This window comes from Phlebotomus papatasi, chromosome 3 (assembly GCF_024763615.1).
Source record: "Phlebotomus papatasi isolate M1 chromosome 3, Ppap_2.1, whole genome shotgun sequence".
Taxonomy (NCBI): domain Eukaryota; kingdom Metazoa; phylum Arthropoda; class Insecta; order Diptera; family Psychodidae; genus Phlebotomus; species Phlebotomus papatasi.
Window position 1 is genome coordinate 7,860,217 of NC_077224.1, and position 18,963 is coordinate 7,879,179.

At 34.0% G+C, this 18,963-nt stretch overlaps 1 protein-coding gene across 1 annotated transcript in view; it reads left to right on the forward strand.

Moving 5' to 3' along the window:
* The first annotated feature begins 3,238 nt into the window (after window positions 1-3,238).
* LOC129806616 (protein wingless) overlaps window positions 3,239-18,963 on the forward strand; it is a 45,514-nt gene continuing 29,789 nt past the window's right edge. Inside the window, exon 1 of the mRNA XM_055855336.1 lies at window positions 3,239-4,207. Coding sequence (XP_055711311.1) covers window positions 4,104-4,207 — 104 coding nt within the window. The 5' untranslated portion in view covers window positions 3,239-4,103. The remainder of the gene's footprint in view (window positions 4,208-18,963) is intronic.

Genomic DNA, 18,963 nt, shown 5'->3' on the forward strand with positions numbered 1-18,963 from the left:
ACATTGAACAAATTCAAAAAAATACATCCGGATTACAAAGCGGGCACTGTATTAAAATAATAAAAGTAGTTCTAATGTAGTCTGTAATATGTGCTTCAGTAGGGGAATTCTGTAACTGTATGACAATGTCATATGACAAATTTAAATATTTTTACGAGGTAAATTCGAAAGAAGTAATTGAAATCCGACTCATATCAGTTACCGAGAGCTTCAGAGCTGCTTAAAATGCCCATTAAATGCTGTCTGGGCTTTAATGTTGTCCTTCTTTAGAATTTACCATGAAAATTTGTCATATGACATTTTCATATTGTTACAGAATTCCCATACAGAACTAGGCTTGAGCCAAATGGCTTTATTTCTCTGATTTCTTATCAAACTATATTTTTCGAAAAAAGTTGTCTGTAATTAGAGTGTACAGAGCACATGATACAATAGCTAAACCTCCAATCTGAAACCCGTATCAGTTACCTCGAGGAAATATATAAAAAGAATGATTAAAAATGTAGGGTAAATTAAGCTAATTCAAAACCTGCTCCACATGGAAAGTTTTCGCTACTCCAAATGGAAACGTCATTGTTTTTTACCTTTGTGGGTCACCTTTGAAATTGGGATTTTTAACCTATTTTTAAATAAAATAGAATAGTGTCAGAAAAAACACAATATGATTTTATCGTATCTTCCATAATTTATAGAATAGCTTCACTAAAAATGGAAGTTACGACAAATGCTGATAAATTTTTAATAAATTAAAACATTACGATAATTTAATTTGAAATATCTTTTTTTATCAAGTGAACTTAATAAACAAAATTACAATGGAAAGCTTCCAGGCTTCGCACACTGGCTTTGAACACTGCTTAATTTTTCCATATTCCTTTAATGAATCTGACCTGTTTTTTAAGCAAATAAGTGCCTTAACTCTTTCGCGTCACACTTTTATTCAGCAGATGAATTCATGTAAAATTCAGTTTTTCTTAATGCTTTATGATCAAATATAATAATTATGAGTGGAAAGAAATTTTCCAATGCATGAAAACTCGGAAAAAGTCCGGGTGATATATGACCCTATTGTCGGCAAGGGAAGTATACATACCATTTTCAAAATCTATATCACGGGCTTTGTAAGAGTTTTTTTTTGCTTGAAGTTATTAATTTGGCCAAAACCATGGCAAACTGGATAGTTTTGATGAACACTGTACTCCTGGTGTTCAAGGAATCTTCCTGGTAATCCCTTGAACAGTCTCTGTCACAATATTTTGAGTGGTATTTGGCAAAAATAAACTTATCTACATATTTATTCACACACAATACAATTGCACAATATGAGACGCTTGCAGAATACTCTAAAATATTGCAAAATATGTTATAATTCATCATATATAAGATGAAATGTCCAGGAGCAAGATATTTTCCTCCTGGATTTCACAAAGAAAAACAATTTCCCAACTACATTTCGCTATAGGTTTGGGACGAAAAGACTGTTACCCTTGCCGACAATAAGGTCATATATGACCCGGAAAATTCTACGCGCTTTTCTGGAAAATTGAGAGTAATTTATTATATCAAAATATGCAATATACAATCTTTGGATATTCTATTTTGTGTTTCTAAAGAACTTTTTGCTGAAAGATAAATGAATATAAAAAATTTTGGAAAAGAAAAGTCATTTGACAAAGTTCGAAATTCGTGATTTTTGATCTCAAATATTTTTTTTCCTGAACATCTGGAGTCTTGAAAAAAATAGCCAAGAATCTTACATCCTTCTATTTTTATGTCGTGCACAAACAGCTAGATTTCTATTAATGTAAATAGTCAAAAAAAATGTTTTTTCCCCGGGTCATATAGGGGAAAGTGCCCATGCTTTACACGGTCCCAAGCTTTACAATGACTAAATTTTTCGTATGCTTTTCAATAAATGTGACTCATCTCATCCAATTTTTAAAAACTAGGGGAAAGTGTCTTGATTTTAAAATATATTGCAGAGTCGAATTAATTGAGAAACACAGGAAAAATTTAGTCATTATAAAGGTTGGGACCGTTCAAAGCATGGGCACTTTCCCCTATGACCCTAATGACGCGAAAGAGTTAAGACTAACTACTAAAATAATGCGAATCCTCAAGTTCTTCTCCTATAACATCTTAAAATCGCAAAAAAGAAGTTACGATAAATACTGATTTAATTGTCAGTATCTTTAGAAAAGTTTTTAATATTATATTCCTATAAGAATTTAAATTTTGGAAAAATCCTCGGATTGTAATTAAAATGTGATGATCCTGATTTTCGGATCAGAATTGAAGACACTACATATGAATTAAATATTCTTAATCAACGAATAAGGATAGTTATATCCTTGGTGAAAATAGTACCTACTGCAAATGTGAATGGAGTGTTTCCCTCCTTTCTCACAATTTTAACTACAAATTAAGTGGCTGGCAAGAAAAATCCATCCCAGATCACTGAATATTTTTGGGAAGAGGCGCAGTCAATTTATCAAAGAAAGTGAATCTGTATCCACTTAAATGGTGTTTTGAGTTCCGTTCGTGAAGAATTAAGTAAGTGATTCTTCCTGGGAGGAGATCCACTCTACTTTCACATTCAATGTGCCACAAATTGAGGCACTTGAAGATGATCTGTGGTGATATTTTATCCGGTGAATTGCTTCCGATATTGGGTAAAATGTGAGTGGTTTGGGTGTACCCCATTGGAATGTCTTCCTCCTGCTCCCAATTCTCACGGTCGGACAAATTTTCTTGCTCATTGGAACTCAATCGCACTTTGTATTCCCCATTCCCCCATTTTCGAGAGAAAAGGAAAAGATGTTTGATCATCGAGAGTCTCGTGTTTACACATCGCCACTTCATTCACATATGTTTTTGTTTGGCTCTTTTGGTATCTCTCTTTCTCGCTTCTTTGAGCATCTCACACCTTTGCGAGGCACTCGGGAAAGAAATTTATCTGATGGGCGTGGTCCAGATGGGGGCTATGTATTCAGGTGTGTTGGTGGTTGAAGGTGGAAGAAGGTACGGTGGTCCATTGGGTGCACCCAAGGGAGATGAAGACCACACAGGTGAAGACCCTTCGCGAAGATCCCCGCGAGTGAGATTGGGATACCACGCCCTTTTTTGCGGCCAGAGTGAGATGGCATGAGAGCTTTCTAGGCTCCACCCAATTTTGGACCTCCGTTGCGTGCAACTCACACACCGGGTTTTTTCTTCCTCACCCATATCCTCCTTCCGAGTCGTAGACACTGCAACCCAGGTGAGACAGTCAATCTCCAGCGAAGCACGGGATAGGAGAGAATTTTTGCTGCTGCTCGACCGGTCGCTAACATACTCAACTGAGGTTACTTTTTCTTTCTGTTCAAAGGACCTTCGAACTAGTTCCTTTTTGTCGTAGTTCGGGAAAAACTCTCGGGAAAAAAAGCTCGCGAAGCGTGTCTTTACGAAAAATTTTTCACAGAGTGTGTGCTTTTTTTTTGTATTCGACGGTGTGCGCTGGAAGAGAGATGGTCTTCAGAGTCACAGACCAAAGCAAATCACAAACTCGTCACAGTATCTTTTAAGCCGTGCGACGCGCAACAATTGCAAGAAGCTTTTCCCGATCTCCATCAATGCCGTCGTCCAGATGAGATCAAGGAAGACCCTCTTGAGCTAAAGATTTGTGACCACAAGTGATCCTTTGACTCCGATGGGCGGTAGTTTGGTGAAAAAGGTGCCCAGTAACAATCAGGTAGTGATTACCGTGGAAGGCGGAAACAAAGTTGGGTGATTTGTTTGCCAATATTTGATGTAAAAGGCAAGTGACTAATAGGGTGTGATGATTTTTTTTATGGTAATTTATTTTTTTTAATAGATTTGTGAAAAAAGAAAATCATGTGGCGAACCCATGTTGTTCAAACATCCTTTTGTGACACTCTTGTCGCGATAACACGTCTCATCTATTGACATTGGCTTTCAAAGTTTCCCCATCCGCGACACAGACTCTAGGCTAGAGCAAGAATATTTTCCCAATAACAAAACGCTTAAGCTCCCAGTATTATCACCCAATACCACAAAAAGAAAAAAAAAACACAAAGTGGATCGACTAAGAAACTCGTGTTAAAATGGATTTATCAGTTTTAGTATTTATATATTTAATGGCAATCTGCACATGTTCAGAAGTTGAGAGTAAGCACAAGCCAGGACGTGGACGAGGCTCAATGTGGTGGTAAGTTGAATAATCACAGAACCTACAATAATAATTTTTACGATGATTGATCGTTGGAATCACAAAGTCATTTGAGATTACAGCACGTCCCATAGGGTTGTAGAGAGACTGTAATGCAATTAAATGTGTAATCTTCCAACCTATATAACAGACACTTTTTGGTCCACAAGAAGCCCCAGCGCACGAACAAAAAAAAAAACGAAGAACAAAACCAAACGAAGAAGTCAAATGCTGTTGTAGCTAATTAAGCCATTAAAAAGTGTTATCTCCACTTTGGCTTTTAACTCTTTTTTTTTACCCATTCAAGAAATTCTCGCTCTCTCTCTCACTCCTCTCCCTGGTGTCTAAGATTTTTGACTGTGGTCCCCCTTGACTGCCCTCCCCGCCCCGGGAACCAAAAAAAAACGTGAGTCAAACCACGAGATTGAATGGAGATTCCGTGGAATTTGGTTATGAGATCAAACATTTGTCGAGATGGTCAGTGATGGGTGTTTTACATCCATGTTCACATTGTTTACATCGACGCGTAAAAAATGCACAAATTGCAAATTTTACTATAAACATCATTGTAAAACAAGCAAACTGTCTTTGGAAATTTATTGCATGACATTAATTTTATGCAATTGAATGTTTAACAGAAGAGTTGACGAACTGCACAAATCACTCTTCGATTGCATTTGTACTGAAGTTTGTCTTAAATCTAGGGAAATGTCAAAAGTAAAATGACAAATATTTTGGTTCTAATGGATACGGTGGCGCTGGCTTCTACGTGCTTCAGACCTGAGATTTAGCCATAGGGTGACCGTATTACTTGTGGCCCTTGTGGCCTGTCTTTACTTATGGCCATGTCGCAATTTTAGTCAGAAAAGAATTCCGAAAACCGAAAAAATGTGATTTACTATTAAAATACATCGAATATTTTTAATTTTGTGGTTTTCTGAAATCATTTTTTGACATTGTAAATTTTTTTGCGGGGAGGCCATAAGTAAAGACAGTGGCCAAAAATAATGTCGCCACCCTATGGCTTACCTATTCTTTTTTCTGGCAAATGACCTATTAAATTTCGGAAAACAAATAAAAAAGGTTACTCTGTAGGATTTTGAGACCGTCAAGAACTGGGCGAAACCTCTAGTCTGAAGACCGCTTTATCTTTTCAATTGAGTGAAAATCAATTGGTTGAAATTTTATAAATTAGGGCCTCTACACAAACTAAAGTAATTCTTGTCAAAAATCGCCTTTCTTTAAATTTTTACGTTTCTGACTGATAGGGGACATTATCTAAAAAAAAACGTTTTTTTTTAATAGCTTCAAGTGTGTAAAAGCCTTTACTCTTTCAAAGAGAATCATTGGCTCCGTTCAGTAAAAACCTTTCACAGAGACTAAGCCACTCCGAAGCCAAGCCAAGCTATTTCGAAAATCTACCGGAAGCCTAAAGTGCAAGTTCACGTACTCGCCGCTTTAGCGTTGATTGGTCTGCAATTTCGAATTTCGGTGTTCTTGACACTTCAATCGTCAACAATAGAGATGGTAAAATTTCAGAAATTTCACAGCAGTCGCCACCTACTTTAGGCGGAAGTTCATGAAATTTCTTGAAATTTTTGTGTAGTTTTGTCAAATTTCAGGATTAAACAACGTTTTAATTGTTGCAATTTCATTCAAAGAATTTAGAAAACCCAATGTGAGACCTAGCCACCAACGTGTATTCTAGAATTCGCGGGAGAATTATAGTTACCCTTTGGAGGGCTAACCCCAGCGCATCAAGAAGTCCTTTTCATGAACTTTCTCAATTTTGTGAAACTTGTCAGTTTAAACGTTCGAACTTCCAATGGGTTTTTAGGTAAGTTCTCTCTGATATACCTTCGAATCGGTATAGAAAAAGCCTCAACCGGAGAGAGCTCTCAAATCGGAAAGGCTATTATTGAACGAAACGATTGTTTCTTTCTGCCAAATGAAAACTGAAATTGGAATGCAATTTATTGGTTCCGGCACACCTTTTAGATCAGGAAAATTTCATAAAGGCAAAATTCACATTCATTTCTTTCTTAAAAGCTTTGCATATGTCTATTCTACAACTTTCGCACTCTTCTTTTTCTTTTGAACATCACAACAAATTGAATTTAGTTCAGTCCAATTTTGAGACTGAAAGAATGGAACAGATTTATGAAAATATTTTTAGAATGCAAGGGACGTGAATTTTGATTTCATGAAATTATACTTTAGCTAAAGGTATTCGAAATTCGAAGGCATAAGTTTGAAATTTGATTTGACAGAGAGGGACAATTGTATAAAATGAAGATTTTTTTTGAGTTGTAAACATTAAACAGTCATCTTGACGTGTCTTTTTGGAAACTTTTCAATCTCTATCGTAGTTATAGGCTTCAAAAGGGAAGTTAATGTAAAAGTATAAAGAAAAAAATTATATCCTGATTTGTGTTTGTTTAATAAAGTATCTATAATAGCACTGAAACTTTTTTAAGTGAACCTACAATCGTCATTTTGATAAATTACTTCTTAATCACGTTCGAAGTTAAGTTGGTAACGAAATAAGCGGTATATGAATTAAATTTGCATAAAAAACTGTTGCTATTAAGTAATTAAAAGAGGACAACAAATAAATGAGATATAAAAAATTAGTAAGGTCAGTTAAGAGAATAAACTATCTTTTCAAAAAAGGAAAAATGAAAACTCTTCATTTACTATCTACATATCTATTCAAAGGGAAAACTTGTTTGTTTTTCGCTTGCCAAAATTTTCATGAAAATTTTACTGCTTTTAAAAATATAAAAAATACAGATTTGTTTTTTTTTACTAAGAAAATTTGATTTTTTACAGTAGATTCTCTTAAAGTTAAAAATATAATTCCGTTTTTCAAAGTATTTGATTGAAGCGATGATAGAGTCTTTATTTTATGTGATTTGAAATTTATTGAATTGATCTCAATATTAGTTATTATGTTAAAATATCGTCATTTGCATCGACCGTTGTCGTATCTACATTTCTTTTGTGTTAACATTTGACAGAAGTGATTTAGAACAAATACAGATGCGACAACGGTCGATGCAATCGACAATGTATGAAATATTAAACTTTGAAAGGTTTTAAGGTCTTTTAATATTTAAACAGAATTACGAAGTTGACATTCTTCTGTTGAAAACTTCAAAGTGTCGTCTTTTCACTCCCTGTTCCTAATAAGCTTGAAGCCTAATTAAGGAAAGTAAATTTAAATTTTCGATAGTGATTAAGATCAGATAAGATTGGAGAATTGTTTGAGGGATGATTGCGTGATCAATGCGATCTTGGAAACTGATTTCCCGGTCAGCGCGATCTTGGAAACAGATAGGCGCGATCTTCCGATCTGCCACTCATGGTTCACTTGCTGGCCATACTTATGCACCCCCTGAGTTATGCCAAATCATGATTAAACCTTAGGAATACAGCCCCATTATCATCAACTTAATCAGTGTAATAATTTTGTTACAACTGGGATCAAAGAAATTTGAAACTTTAAAGAACTTTATAAGAGAATAAGAACTTCTTTTTGAAAACCGATCTTGAGATTTAGAGTTTAAAACGCTAATAGAATTATGTCAAAATTGCGTGGTAAATTGAAAATAAAACACTAACACTTTAATCATTTAAAAGAAAGTTTTCAATTATCCAGTAGTTTTTCTTGACTTTAAGTATTTCACAATTATTGATCTTAAACATCTTATTTTGAGTTTGAGAAGAAAACTTTATTCTCAATACAATTTTTTGGACTTGATCCTTTTCTTGATCATTTTCATCTATTTTAATAAAAGCCTTTAATTATTTCCAGACCGCATAAAGCAAACCAATTTCAAGATTTCTTGATCAAAAATATCATAACTTAGGAAGTATTTAAGTTTTTACAAAAAATATCCCAGATTTCGACATGTTTATAGTTTGCAATCATCTAAAAGAATATTTTCATTGATTCTAAATAGATTAAAAATGATTTTCATTAGATATTCAGAGTCTTAATAGATTCGAAATAGTTAAGAGATAATTAAAAGTTAAAAGATTAATCTTTGAATTGTTTGGTGAGATTTTTAAACTAAAATATAATAAATATTGTTTACGAACATCGCATACATTGTTCGTAAACAATATTATTCGATTACTTTAAAGTATTATCTTCTGCAACTAATACATATTACCCGATAGGGTAATGTAGGCATGACTGGCACACAGAGTGAACCTTCAAACAATGTAAATTTTCTCTCTGGTTGTGAAGAGCTAGTTCGTCTTTTCTTAACCAGAAGAAAAATTATTATTAACCTATTGAGACGAGATGAGAAATGGTAAATCAAGTATTCGCAAACAAAGAGGAAATTCGCATCGTTTTTAGGTTCACTGTGTGCGACCCATGACTACATTACCTTATAATATAACCCGATAAACTCAATTTTAATATTGATTATAAATAAACTATTCCAATTCGATTAATCTCAAAAAATAATTATAGTCAAGTTCTTTAAAAATGAACTACGGAAGACGCCGTCGGTTAAATTCAAAATCTTAAATGTGAGGTTATGTGAAGAAAGTTTTGCATAGAGTCCGAATTAAAACCGTTTTTCCCTGGTGCCTCCTCAGTATTATCGTCTTACATTAACTTTCTCGACAAGTTCTCTTCATTGAACAATTAATTATAGAGATAAATTCTCTAAACTAATGTTTCACAGTAATTGTATTTCACATAGGGTAAATGTGCCAAATTTCGGCATAGTTGCATGCAAGCTCCAAAGTCTCAAGTTTGAAATGTAATTTTTTTTTTAATACAAATTGATTTCTTTTATTACTTCTACTTGAGGAGTGTTGCTTGGAACCTTGTAGACAGTCTTTCCGTACAGAAGTAGATCTTGAAAAAATCGAAAGTCTATTTGAAGATCCAAAAAAGAGACTTTCTTACTTCTTAGTACTTTCGCAAGGTGGCGGAAGTTATATCCTGTTCGAATTTCGAAGTGCTCAAGTGTCAAAATCTGACGGTCTTCATATTGTTGTGAGGAAAAAAAAAACAGAACAACGACGTTTACTGTTCTTGTCCCAGTATTTAATCACTCCATAATCACTGAGTAACTCTTGTGCTAACATTTTAGTGTAATATTTGATAAATTTTCCCCATCTTGTTCGAAAATTTAGTATGGAAAACTCGAAATTAAATTTGAATTCTTCGAACTTCAACGATTTTTTGTGCAAATAGGGTTCCATTTATCTTTTACCCAAGACACTATTGGAGAATCAAAATCTACTTCTGTTTGAGCTCAGTTAATCGTTTTCATTTTCTCTTAAATCATTCTTAATACATTTTAAAATGAATAAAAATGTAGACATAGATTTGGTGACTTATTTCGGACACTTTCTTTCTCATTGTTCTTTGTTCTTTCGGAACTCTTCCAATGTCTTATTCACATCATCTCGTTTGTAGAAGCGATATTTTTTGTTATGTTTTTCATTGTATAATCTCTAGAGTATGCAAAAACCAAAAATTCATGGAAATCTGAGGAACAAGAAATGTGGCCGGGATTGTAAGCTGGCCGAAATTTAGTACACTTATTCTAAATTCCATTAAGTTTTTGAAAATATTCTCATTTTTGAGAAGAAAATGCAACAAAGTGCATTTCTATGGGAAAATGGAAATATTTTCCGCAAGAATACCCAATTGGTACAATTAGCAGAGTTGCTGATACAAGCCGGTGATTTTATTATCCTTATTAACATGCAAAATGTCAAGAATGGGACCATCCCTGTGCTAATGGTACAACAAAAGGGAAACGTATTGAGGCATCAAATTGATTTGTATTCCGTGCAAATGAATGTTAAACACCCACTAACGATCATCAATTATAAAAGCTATCATCTACGTGATTTCAATAACTCACTGAGCTCTCTACCGTGGTGGAGGGAGCCTCTAACATATTGTGGGACGATGGGGACGATGTTTGACACACATTGAACTTTTCCCAAATGAAAAAAAAAATGCAGAGATGTCTCCAAAGGCCTTTAGAGATGATTGCTGTACAAATAGTCGGATGTTGATCTTTGCGTGGCGCTAAGAATCTTTAGTTCTCCTATTTATCTAAATTTTTTCTTATTTGGCTTCTGTGGAATTTTTCAATGTGTGAGGAAGATGCGCTTTTGGGTTTTGGGATTTGCAATGGAAATGACAACATAAGTCAACTGTCCTCACCAAAACGCCAAATTTGTCCAATTAAAGTGATTAGCACCTCAGTGGTGACAACATTCTTTCGATCGCGCGCGATCGCGATGGAACACAAGATCCGTCGCTTCAATCATCTCCTCTGCACACGTTTTACTATAAGCCAGTAGGAGAGAAAATGGTCAGTGGAATGGGAAATTTTAAATGATAATTAGATACAATGCCAATTATATTAGTTGCGACGATGTTGGTTAGAAAAAAAAGAAGGTAGAAGCAGTCTCAAAGACAATTCCTCATCATTATCAATTATTGGGGAAGATATAAATGTATAAAACACGCGGAATCGATGAATTGGAACTTGTTATAAGATTTAAGTTTCCCAGAAGAAAAGAAGAATAAGTTGTGCAAATTGGCTCGTGAGATGCAACTTTTCATGCCAGGCCAATTTCACGCACAATTATTTGACGCGATCGCCGCCAAATCCAATGCTCCAAGAGACATTTAACAAATAAACATTATAATTTGTAATTGCATTGATCGAAGTGCGGCGCATTAAAACTCTCTTCAATCGTCACAATCGATGCTCGGTGGCCTCTTGGGGAGTTGTTTTGCCCATAAGAAACCGAATTGCGATCATGTTTGTCCGCGTTGCCCCGTGGAATATCAATTATCAAATCTCCCAAGGCACAAGAAGTGAATGTGCCCCCATGGTAAAAGTCAACATCACGACAAGTGCGTGTGCGAGGGGTGGATGGTGCCCCAAAGGGGGGGCCTCCGCCGTGGTGATTGCGATGAAGGAAGATTAAGGCACACTAAAACAAAAAAAAGCACCAACAAAGAAAAAGTTGCACATGATGTGCAAGAGATGAAAAGATGTGATGGCGCTATCCTTCTTAAAAGGTAATCAACGCTGCGACCTGGTGCCAGACGTCTTATGTCCATCTCTTGAACTTCTTGTGCACTCATCCACCGAAATTTTCTTTGACACTGCTGCCCAGTCGCGCTTGACTTTTTGGCATCTTCTCACGACACGATGGAGGGTGCAGATTGACTCCTTGAATATTTATTGCCTTCTCAAATCTCTTCCTCAATTGATCGGTGATCTTACCGTGATCTCAACCAGCGGCCGGTCAAATGAAATGATGAATCATGCGTTTTCGGAGATTTTGCAATTTTTGGAAATTTTCATGATGCAACTGAGTCCAGTTAAATGAAATTTTAAATAAATTTTGAAATTTAATTACTTACTTCCAAACTAATGGCGTCTACACATTCACTTAGAGAAATCCGAAAAAGTTAAAATAACATTCCGGAAATGTTAATTTTACCCTGCATTATTGATTCGAAATCGGTGTAAATATTATGCTTTTTAAGTGTATTAGGGGTTAAAGTTACCCTTTTTCATGTTAATTTTACCCTTAAAAAGGTGTAAAATTAACATTAAAAAATGTTGATATATTTTTACAACTAAAAGGTGTTAAAATTATGAGGAAAAAAGTTAATTGCACCCCCTTTTTTCTCAGTGAAGATACCTTTCCGTATGGAGGAATAAATATACTAAATATTTGTTTAAATACATTTTTCCCTCTGAGCACTGTAAGCTGAGTCCGAGATCAATTTAGGAATTGTCTTCAAATAGCTCCATATAGAAAGGCCAACTTGCCAGGCGCTTGTTGATATCCAATCCTTATAGGAAATTCTTCAAAAAATCTTGATTGATTAGAATTAGACTTTAGAGAATTTAAGCCTTGTGCCTTAGGCAGATTTACGGCTTAAATTAAGAAACGCCTTAGTGGAAAATTTATGGTAATGTAGTTTAATCATTATTTTGTTTATAACTGCGTTAAGCCGTTAGGTCTAAAGCCTTTTAATGCTTACTAAATTCATCGTTCGACGTTAACAATCCATATTTAAATTTTCAGACTTCGGCTGATCTTCAGACTTAAAGCTTTTCCATATGGCTTAATTGTTGTAATTAAAAATATAAGATCTTCGGGAAATGGGCTAAAATTTCTAGCTTGAAGATCGTAGAAGGTTTAGCGATATGACTGACCTCTACGTGCTTCAGACCCAAAGCTTAGCCATATGGCTTAACTGTTATAATTTCTTATCAGTCAAGATTACTTTGGAAAATTTAACTTATGTTTAGATTATTATTAAGGACAAATTGACCTATTAGATTCAGAGAGAGCAATTAAATTGGTTGCCATTTAAGATTCTCTGACCTTCAGGAACTAGATAAATGTCTTGTCTGAAGACTGCTCTAGATTCTTTAATTTCTTATCAGGCAAAATAAAAAAAATCATTAGATATAGGGGTAGACCTAGGATAAAGTGGCTGAATCAAATGCAGGATCTTCTTCAGGATGTTCTAGGCCCGCAACCCCGATTGGAACAAACGATAGAAAATGAATTGGTGAATAAGATATAGGGTATAATTGGATTTTTCGGAATCGGTCATAAATTGAAATTTTTCGTTGTACTTTTCGTTTTACCATTTAAAATAGGGAGTCTATAAATAGGGAAATCTCAAAATTCCATTTTAGGTTCGATTCCAAATTACTCCATCGTACTCTTAAGGGCAAATGACTCACTATATTGTGAAAAAATCCACAAAAATTGTTTATTTCCGTAAGTAAGGGTGACTTTGTTCCCTTTAGGTGACTTTAACACCCTCTTGTTCGTAAGCTTTTCTTTAATTCTAATATTTAAGAACGGTTCTCACCGATCAGATAAGGTAGATTGGATCGGTAATGACCATCTTTAACACCAAACCTACCGACCGTTTTTGGTGGTTTTTCGGTCAAATGGCAAACCGCGGTAGGATGGGATACTGAACAAATTTATCTTGAAGAAGAGCAAAAAATTAAAATTTCAACATTGGATAATATATTACATGCATTTTTAAGAAATTCATAACGTTTGATAGTGACATTGTATTGTTTAAATATGTGTTAATTTTAAACTGGTCAATTTTACTGGGTCTTGGTAGGTTTAGTGTTAAGTTCTAGAAGCAAAGAAAAGCTTACGAACAGGAGGTTGTCAGAGTCACAAACACTTATACGGGCTTCAGACCTAAGGGTTAAGCGGTCTTCAGATTAAAGGTTTAGCCCAGTTCCTGAAGGACTCAAAATCCTAAATAGCGAGCAATTTCATTACTTTTTGAGAGCCTAATATGTTGTTTATCTTTAATAGTTCAATCCAAAGTTAATTTTTTCCAAAAAATCGTTATTGATATCTGAAGCCCGTATTAGCCATATGGCTTATCATACCTTATCAATCAAAATTTTTTTGAAAAAAAAAATTTTTTGAAAAAAAAATTTTGGATTGGATTTATAAAAGATAATTAATCAATTAGGATTTAGGAATTGTAGACCTTCGGGAACTGGGCTTAAAGCTCTAGTCTGAAGACCGCTTTATGGTATTTAGAATGTTAAGACCTTTAAGAATTGAGCTAAGCTTTCAACCGGAAAACCGCATAATAAAAGTATTTTACAATGGCATATAATTAGCTAAATTTGTAATTTTGAAAGTTCTTTGATTTCAAGATAGGGGAAAGGCTCATAATTTTGTCCAGTTTCTTATTTTGGACACTTTGAGGATAAAATTGGACACTAAAAATAAAATTAAATAAAATTATAGATTTTTATTCCAATATTTGATGAATAATGAATTCTTTCTAAATATTTATTCTTTTTGGAAGATTTTAACACTAAATACGTTAAATTTTGAATATGATTTGAGTTGAAATTGCTTTGTTGAAAATTCAGTGCGAGCAATTGCTTACGAGAAATATGACAGAACTTTGTGTTTACTTCAGTCTTATTTAGCTGTGATGAAGTACTAACAATGTTTCTCCGCTTTCTTTGAGTGATATTATTGAATATTCATTGAATATTGTGTTGTTTCACGTTAATGGTGATTTGTACATTTGACCTGAAGTGAAATTTGCCTTGTGAATTAGATTTTTCGTGTGAAAAATGGGAAATTTTTTAAAACATTTACCATAAGCAGACTGGTCAAAATTATGAGCCCTTACCCTACTGCTGTATTTTTCATTAGTGAATTTTTGCATAAATCTTTTAAACCCTAAAATCAGGATGTGTGGCAAAAAGAAGGAGAAGATACAGTGTATTTTCCCACCCATGTGAGATTGAGTCAAATATAAATGTCAATTTAATTTACCAAAATTGTCTCATGCACCTCATGAGATCGAGATCAGTCTGAGAGATCTTCTTGGTAAGGATGGATGGGCATAAATAAAAAGTGAAGACACTTTTCATTGCAATGCACGTGAGAGATTAGCAAGAGCGGAATGGGGAGGGCGAAATGGTGGGGAAGCATAGCAAGAAAATGTTGATGAAGAAGGAGGTTATGCTGCGTGGTCTTCTGGGCGAGATCTTATTAGTATGGCAGATGCGTGGTTGATGTTACGCGATCACACACAACATATTTTTCATGGCATCATGACAACAAATGATCATCCAAAGCAATGATGCGAATGTGTCACTGCTTCGTGATCAACTTTGGAATTTGCGTGTGATTCAATTTTCAGGTATTTTTCACTTAAAATCTTTCCGTTTTATTTCTACAGAGAATTGAGAAAAAAAAGAAATAAGAAATTAATAAGGCAAATGCGGTCTATAATGGTTTCAAAATTAACTGGCAATTATTGAGGTGTAATTTGTCGAGAGATTTTTGTATATACAAAATGATGGAGTGATGGTTTGTTCGCCAGGGATCTTTTTGTCAAGCTGTCTATCATGTCTTATTTTAATCGATTTAGACGATCTCACACAGAAAATGTGGCAGAGAATGGATATATGTAGAAGAATTGTAGCCTTATCGCCACCTTCTTCTCCTCAAATATGCCTTCATAAGTCGATGACTGCTTTAAATTGATCCCAGACATTCTTCTTCTCCGATATACCTCCATCAAACACCAGAATGAATTACTCATCCTTCCAATCTCGTGGAATTTAAATAATTTCTCTATTAGATACATTGTGGATTTGGAACGAGATTGAAGATGATGGAAGGTTGAAAAAAACAACACCCACAAATTGTTGAGAGCAATTATTTAATTAATGATGTCGATCGACAACTAAAAGATCAGTGGAATCTATCTCTTTCTCCCTCTTTGCATGAGCACGTCATTTTTCATTTGATATCTCAATGAAGAAGAAAAATTGAGAAATCCCATTGAGAAAGACTTGGAAGAGCTATACATAAAGTCGTAAAAAAAACGACAACGAACCCAATTTGCTGTCTTCAACAGCGAAAATCTCTTAAGGGATTAGGGTTGATCTCAAACCAAAGTGACATCGATCGCTTTTTTTCTGGACATCTTTTCTCCCACAGTTTTTCTACCTATCAATGACTCAGGTGATGAGAGTGAGAAGAAAATTAATTTTTCTAACTTGTTGGGACACTTTTGGGATTGAGCTGTCGAGATGGGTTGACGATCTGAGATTAGCAGAAGATCACATGAAGATCGCAGAGAATTACTTCTGTTTCAGTGCATAAATTGTTGCAAAAACATTTATTTTTCTTTGTTGCAATAAATAGGGTAAGTGTGCCAAATTCCGGCCAGCTTGCAATTCCGTTTACTTTTTTTATTACTCGAATTTCTATGATTTTTTGGTTTTTGCATACTCTAGAGATTATAAAATGGCACAGCATGGAAAGTGTTATCATCGCCATCATCGTTATCATCGCTTTGATCAGTATTCGTCGTAACTTACATAATAATTAAATCAGCAATTTTCATTTTACCCCAAAATAGGGTAAGTGTACCAAATTCCGGCCACCTTTTTTGTTCCTCGAATTTCCATGAACTTTTAGATTTTACGTACTCTAGAGATTATACAATGCAAAAGAATAACAAAAAATGTCGTTTCGACAAACAAGATGATGTGAAAAAGATATTGGAAGAATTCCCGAAGAGCAAGGAACTATGAGAATACAGGTGGCCGAAATAGGGCACCAAAGCTATGTCTATATTTTTATTCATTTTAAAATGTATTTAGAATGATTTTAGATTAAATAAAGACGGTAAACTCTTTACAAGGTTCCAAGCAACACTCTTACAAAAGAAAGAATAAAATAATCAATTTGTATTTAAAATATTGCATTTCAAACTTGAGACTTTGACGCATGCATGCAACTATGCCGAAATTTGGCACACTTACCCTATCTTTAATAGAAATTGAATTTTTTATTCCTTCTTCTTAAGGAGTGTTCATGGAACCTTGTAGACAGTTTATCGTCTTCATTTTCCCTTAAAATTAGTCTTAATATTTTTAAAATGAATAAAAATGTAGACATTGCTTTGGTGGCCTATTTCGGCCACTTTCATTCTCATAGTTCCTTGCCCTTCGGGAATTCTTCTAATGTCTCTTTCACATCATCTCGTTTGTCGAAACGACATTTTTTTGTTATTTTTTGCAGTGTATAATCTCTTGAGTATGCAAAACCAAAAAAATCATGGAAATTAGAGGAATGAAAAAGGTGTCCGGAATGTAGTACACTTACCCTATTTTGAGGTAAAATGAAAATTGCTGATTTATTTATTTTGTAAGTTTCGACGAATACTGATCAAAGCGATGATAACGATGATAGCGATGAAAACGCTTTCCATGCTTTACGAAATGCTCGAACTCGTGATTTCTACTAATGTTAAAAGTACTTTCCCATAAGTTACCTTTCACTGGTTCACAACCGATTTGAACCGATTAATAAGTCACTGGAGAGATTACCAAAAATACTTTAGGAATTATAAGATTGATTTTAGGACGGAAATTACTGATCAGTTCTAGCAGTAATATATAGTTATTATTATGCATGCTATATCGGACACTAATTTTCTACAAATCCATTGCTTTTTCGGAAGCCTTTCAAGGATTTTTCTACAGCATTTCGTTCATTGAGATGAATCTGTTTTGTTTGTTTGTGAATTCCCAGAGGGGACTTACAAAATACTCATAAATCGTAAAATCTACTACAAAGTTCGTAAAAGTTTGCATTTTTTCACAAAAATTGTTCATAACATGATCATCTGTTGAGCATTTTTTGTTCTTTTAGAAACATTTTTGTTTTGGAAAAATTTATGAATAATTGACAAAATTCTATAAAAGTTTTTTTTGTGCGTTTACAAACATTTACAAAGAAATGTTTGTAAAAAGATCAAAAAATGCTCGTCAAGTGATCATGCTTAGAAAAATGTGGGTATACTCTTTACCAACATTTCAAGGAATTTACAAACATTTACGAACAATTATACCAAATATTTTTGTCAGTGTATAAATTACAAAAAGTAACTAAAATTTTTATGGAATTTTGAGAAGCAAGAGTCTGATATGGTAAAGTGTCCGGAATTTGAAACATTTCCTTAATGTTTGTATATGTACTTTACTACTTTACCAAAAAATGCCAGAAAACTTTTTGTTAATCATTATCTGCATATCATAAATCTTTGTCGAATCCTAATATAATGTCATCTTTTTATTAATATTAGACAATTGTCTTAAAATCTATCGAAAAAACAGATTATTTCTTGTTATTTATCATCACTTTTCAATTGATATATTTACCATTAACATCTTCAGAAATGTATAAACTCATCATTTGTCTTTAAAATGATATAAAGTCAAAATTTAACTAAATTACATTAAGTTGTTTAGATGTTTTTGACAATTTCAGTTACTTTTTCAAAAGAGGCAACAAAGTTTTGGCGGGTGAAAAATAATCAAATTTTGAAAAACAATTATTTTTATATGAAATATTTTTTTTTTAATACATAAACCTCTCGTTCAGTAATAACCTTTTTGATTTGAGCGCTCTCTCCGGTTGAGGTTTTTCCTTTACCGATTCGAAGGTATATCAGAGAGCACTTATCTAAAATCCCATTTGAATTTCGAACGTTTAAATCGACGAGTTACACAAAAGTAAGCAAGATCATGAAAAGGAAATAAATTTGCAATTCAAACGTTCTGCTATCCTGACATTCCACAAAAATACACAAAATTCACTTTTTGCAGCAAATTTTGCACATTGTTCTTGACATTGTTGACGATTGAAGTGTAAAGAATATCGAAATTCGAAATTGCAGAACAGTCAGCGCTAAAGCGGCGGGTAAATGAACTTATTCTTTAGGCTTCCGGTTGATTTTCGAATAGACTTGGTTTGGCTTTGGGGTGGCTTTGTCTCTTCAAAAGGTTATTACTGAACGGAATCAAATAAGGTCTACGACCACCTGATTTCTACAACATACATTAGGCAATAAACTTTTGGCACTTACTGTAGAGCCCAATGGTAGACAAATAAGAATAACTCCGGTGCATAATCCCGAAACTCCCAGTACATATTTAGGACAATTCGTGTGAATCGTCTCTATATTAGTTTTAGTCTGTGCTTACTTTTATTAAATTGTTTATTCTATTTTTTCTTGTGAAAAATGTAGAGAATACATGTCAGTGAATCAATATCCAATTTTGCAGATTCTGTAAGTCATTTACAAAAAAAATCGCATGAAAATTGTGGAGATCTCTGACTTTAAAAGTCATAGTCCTTCATATTAA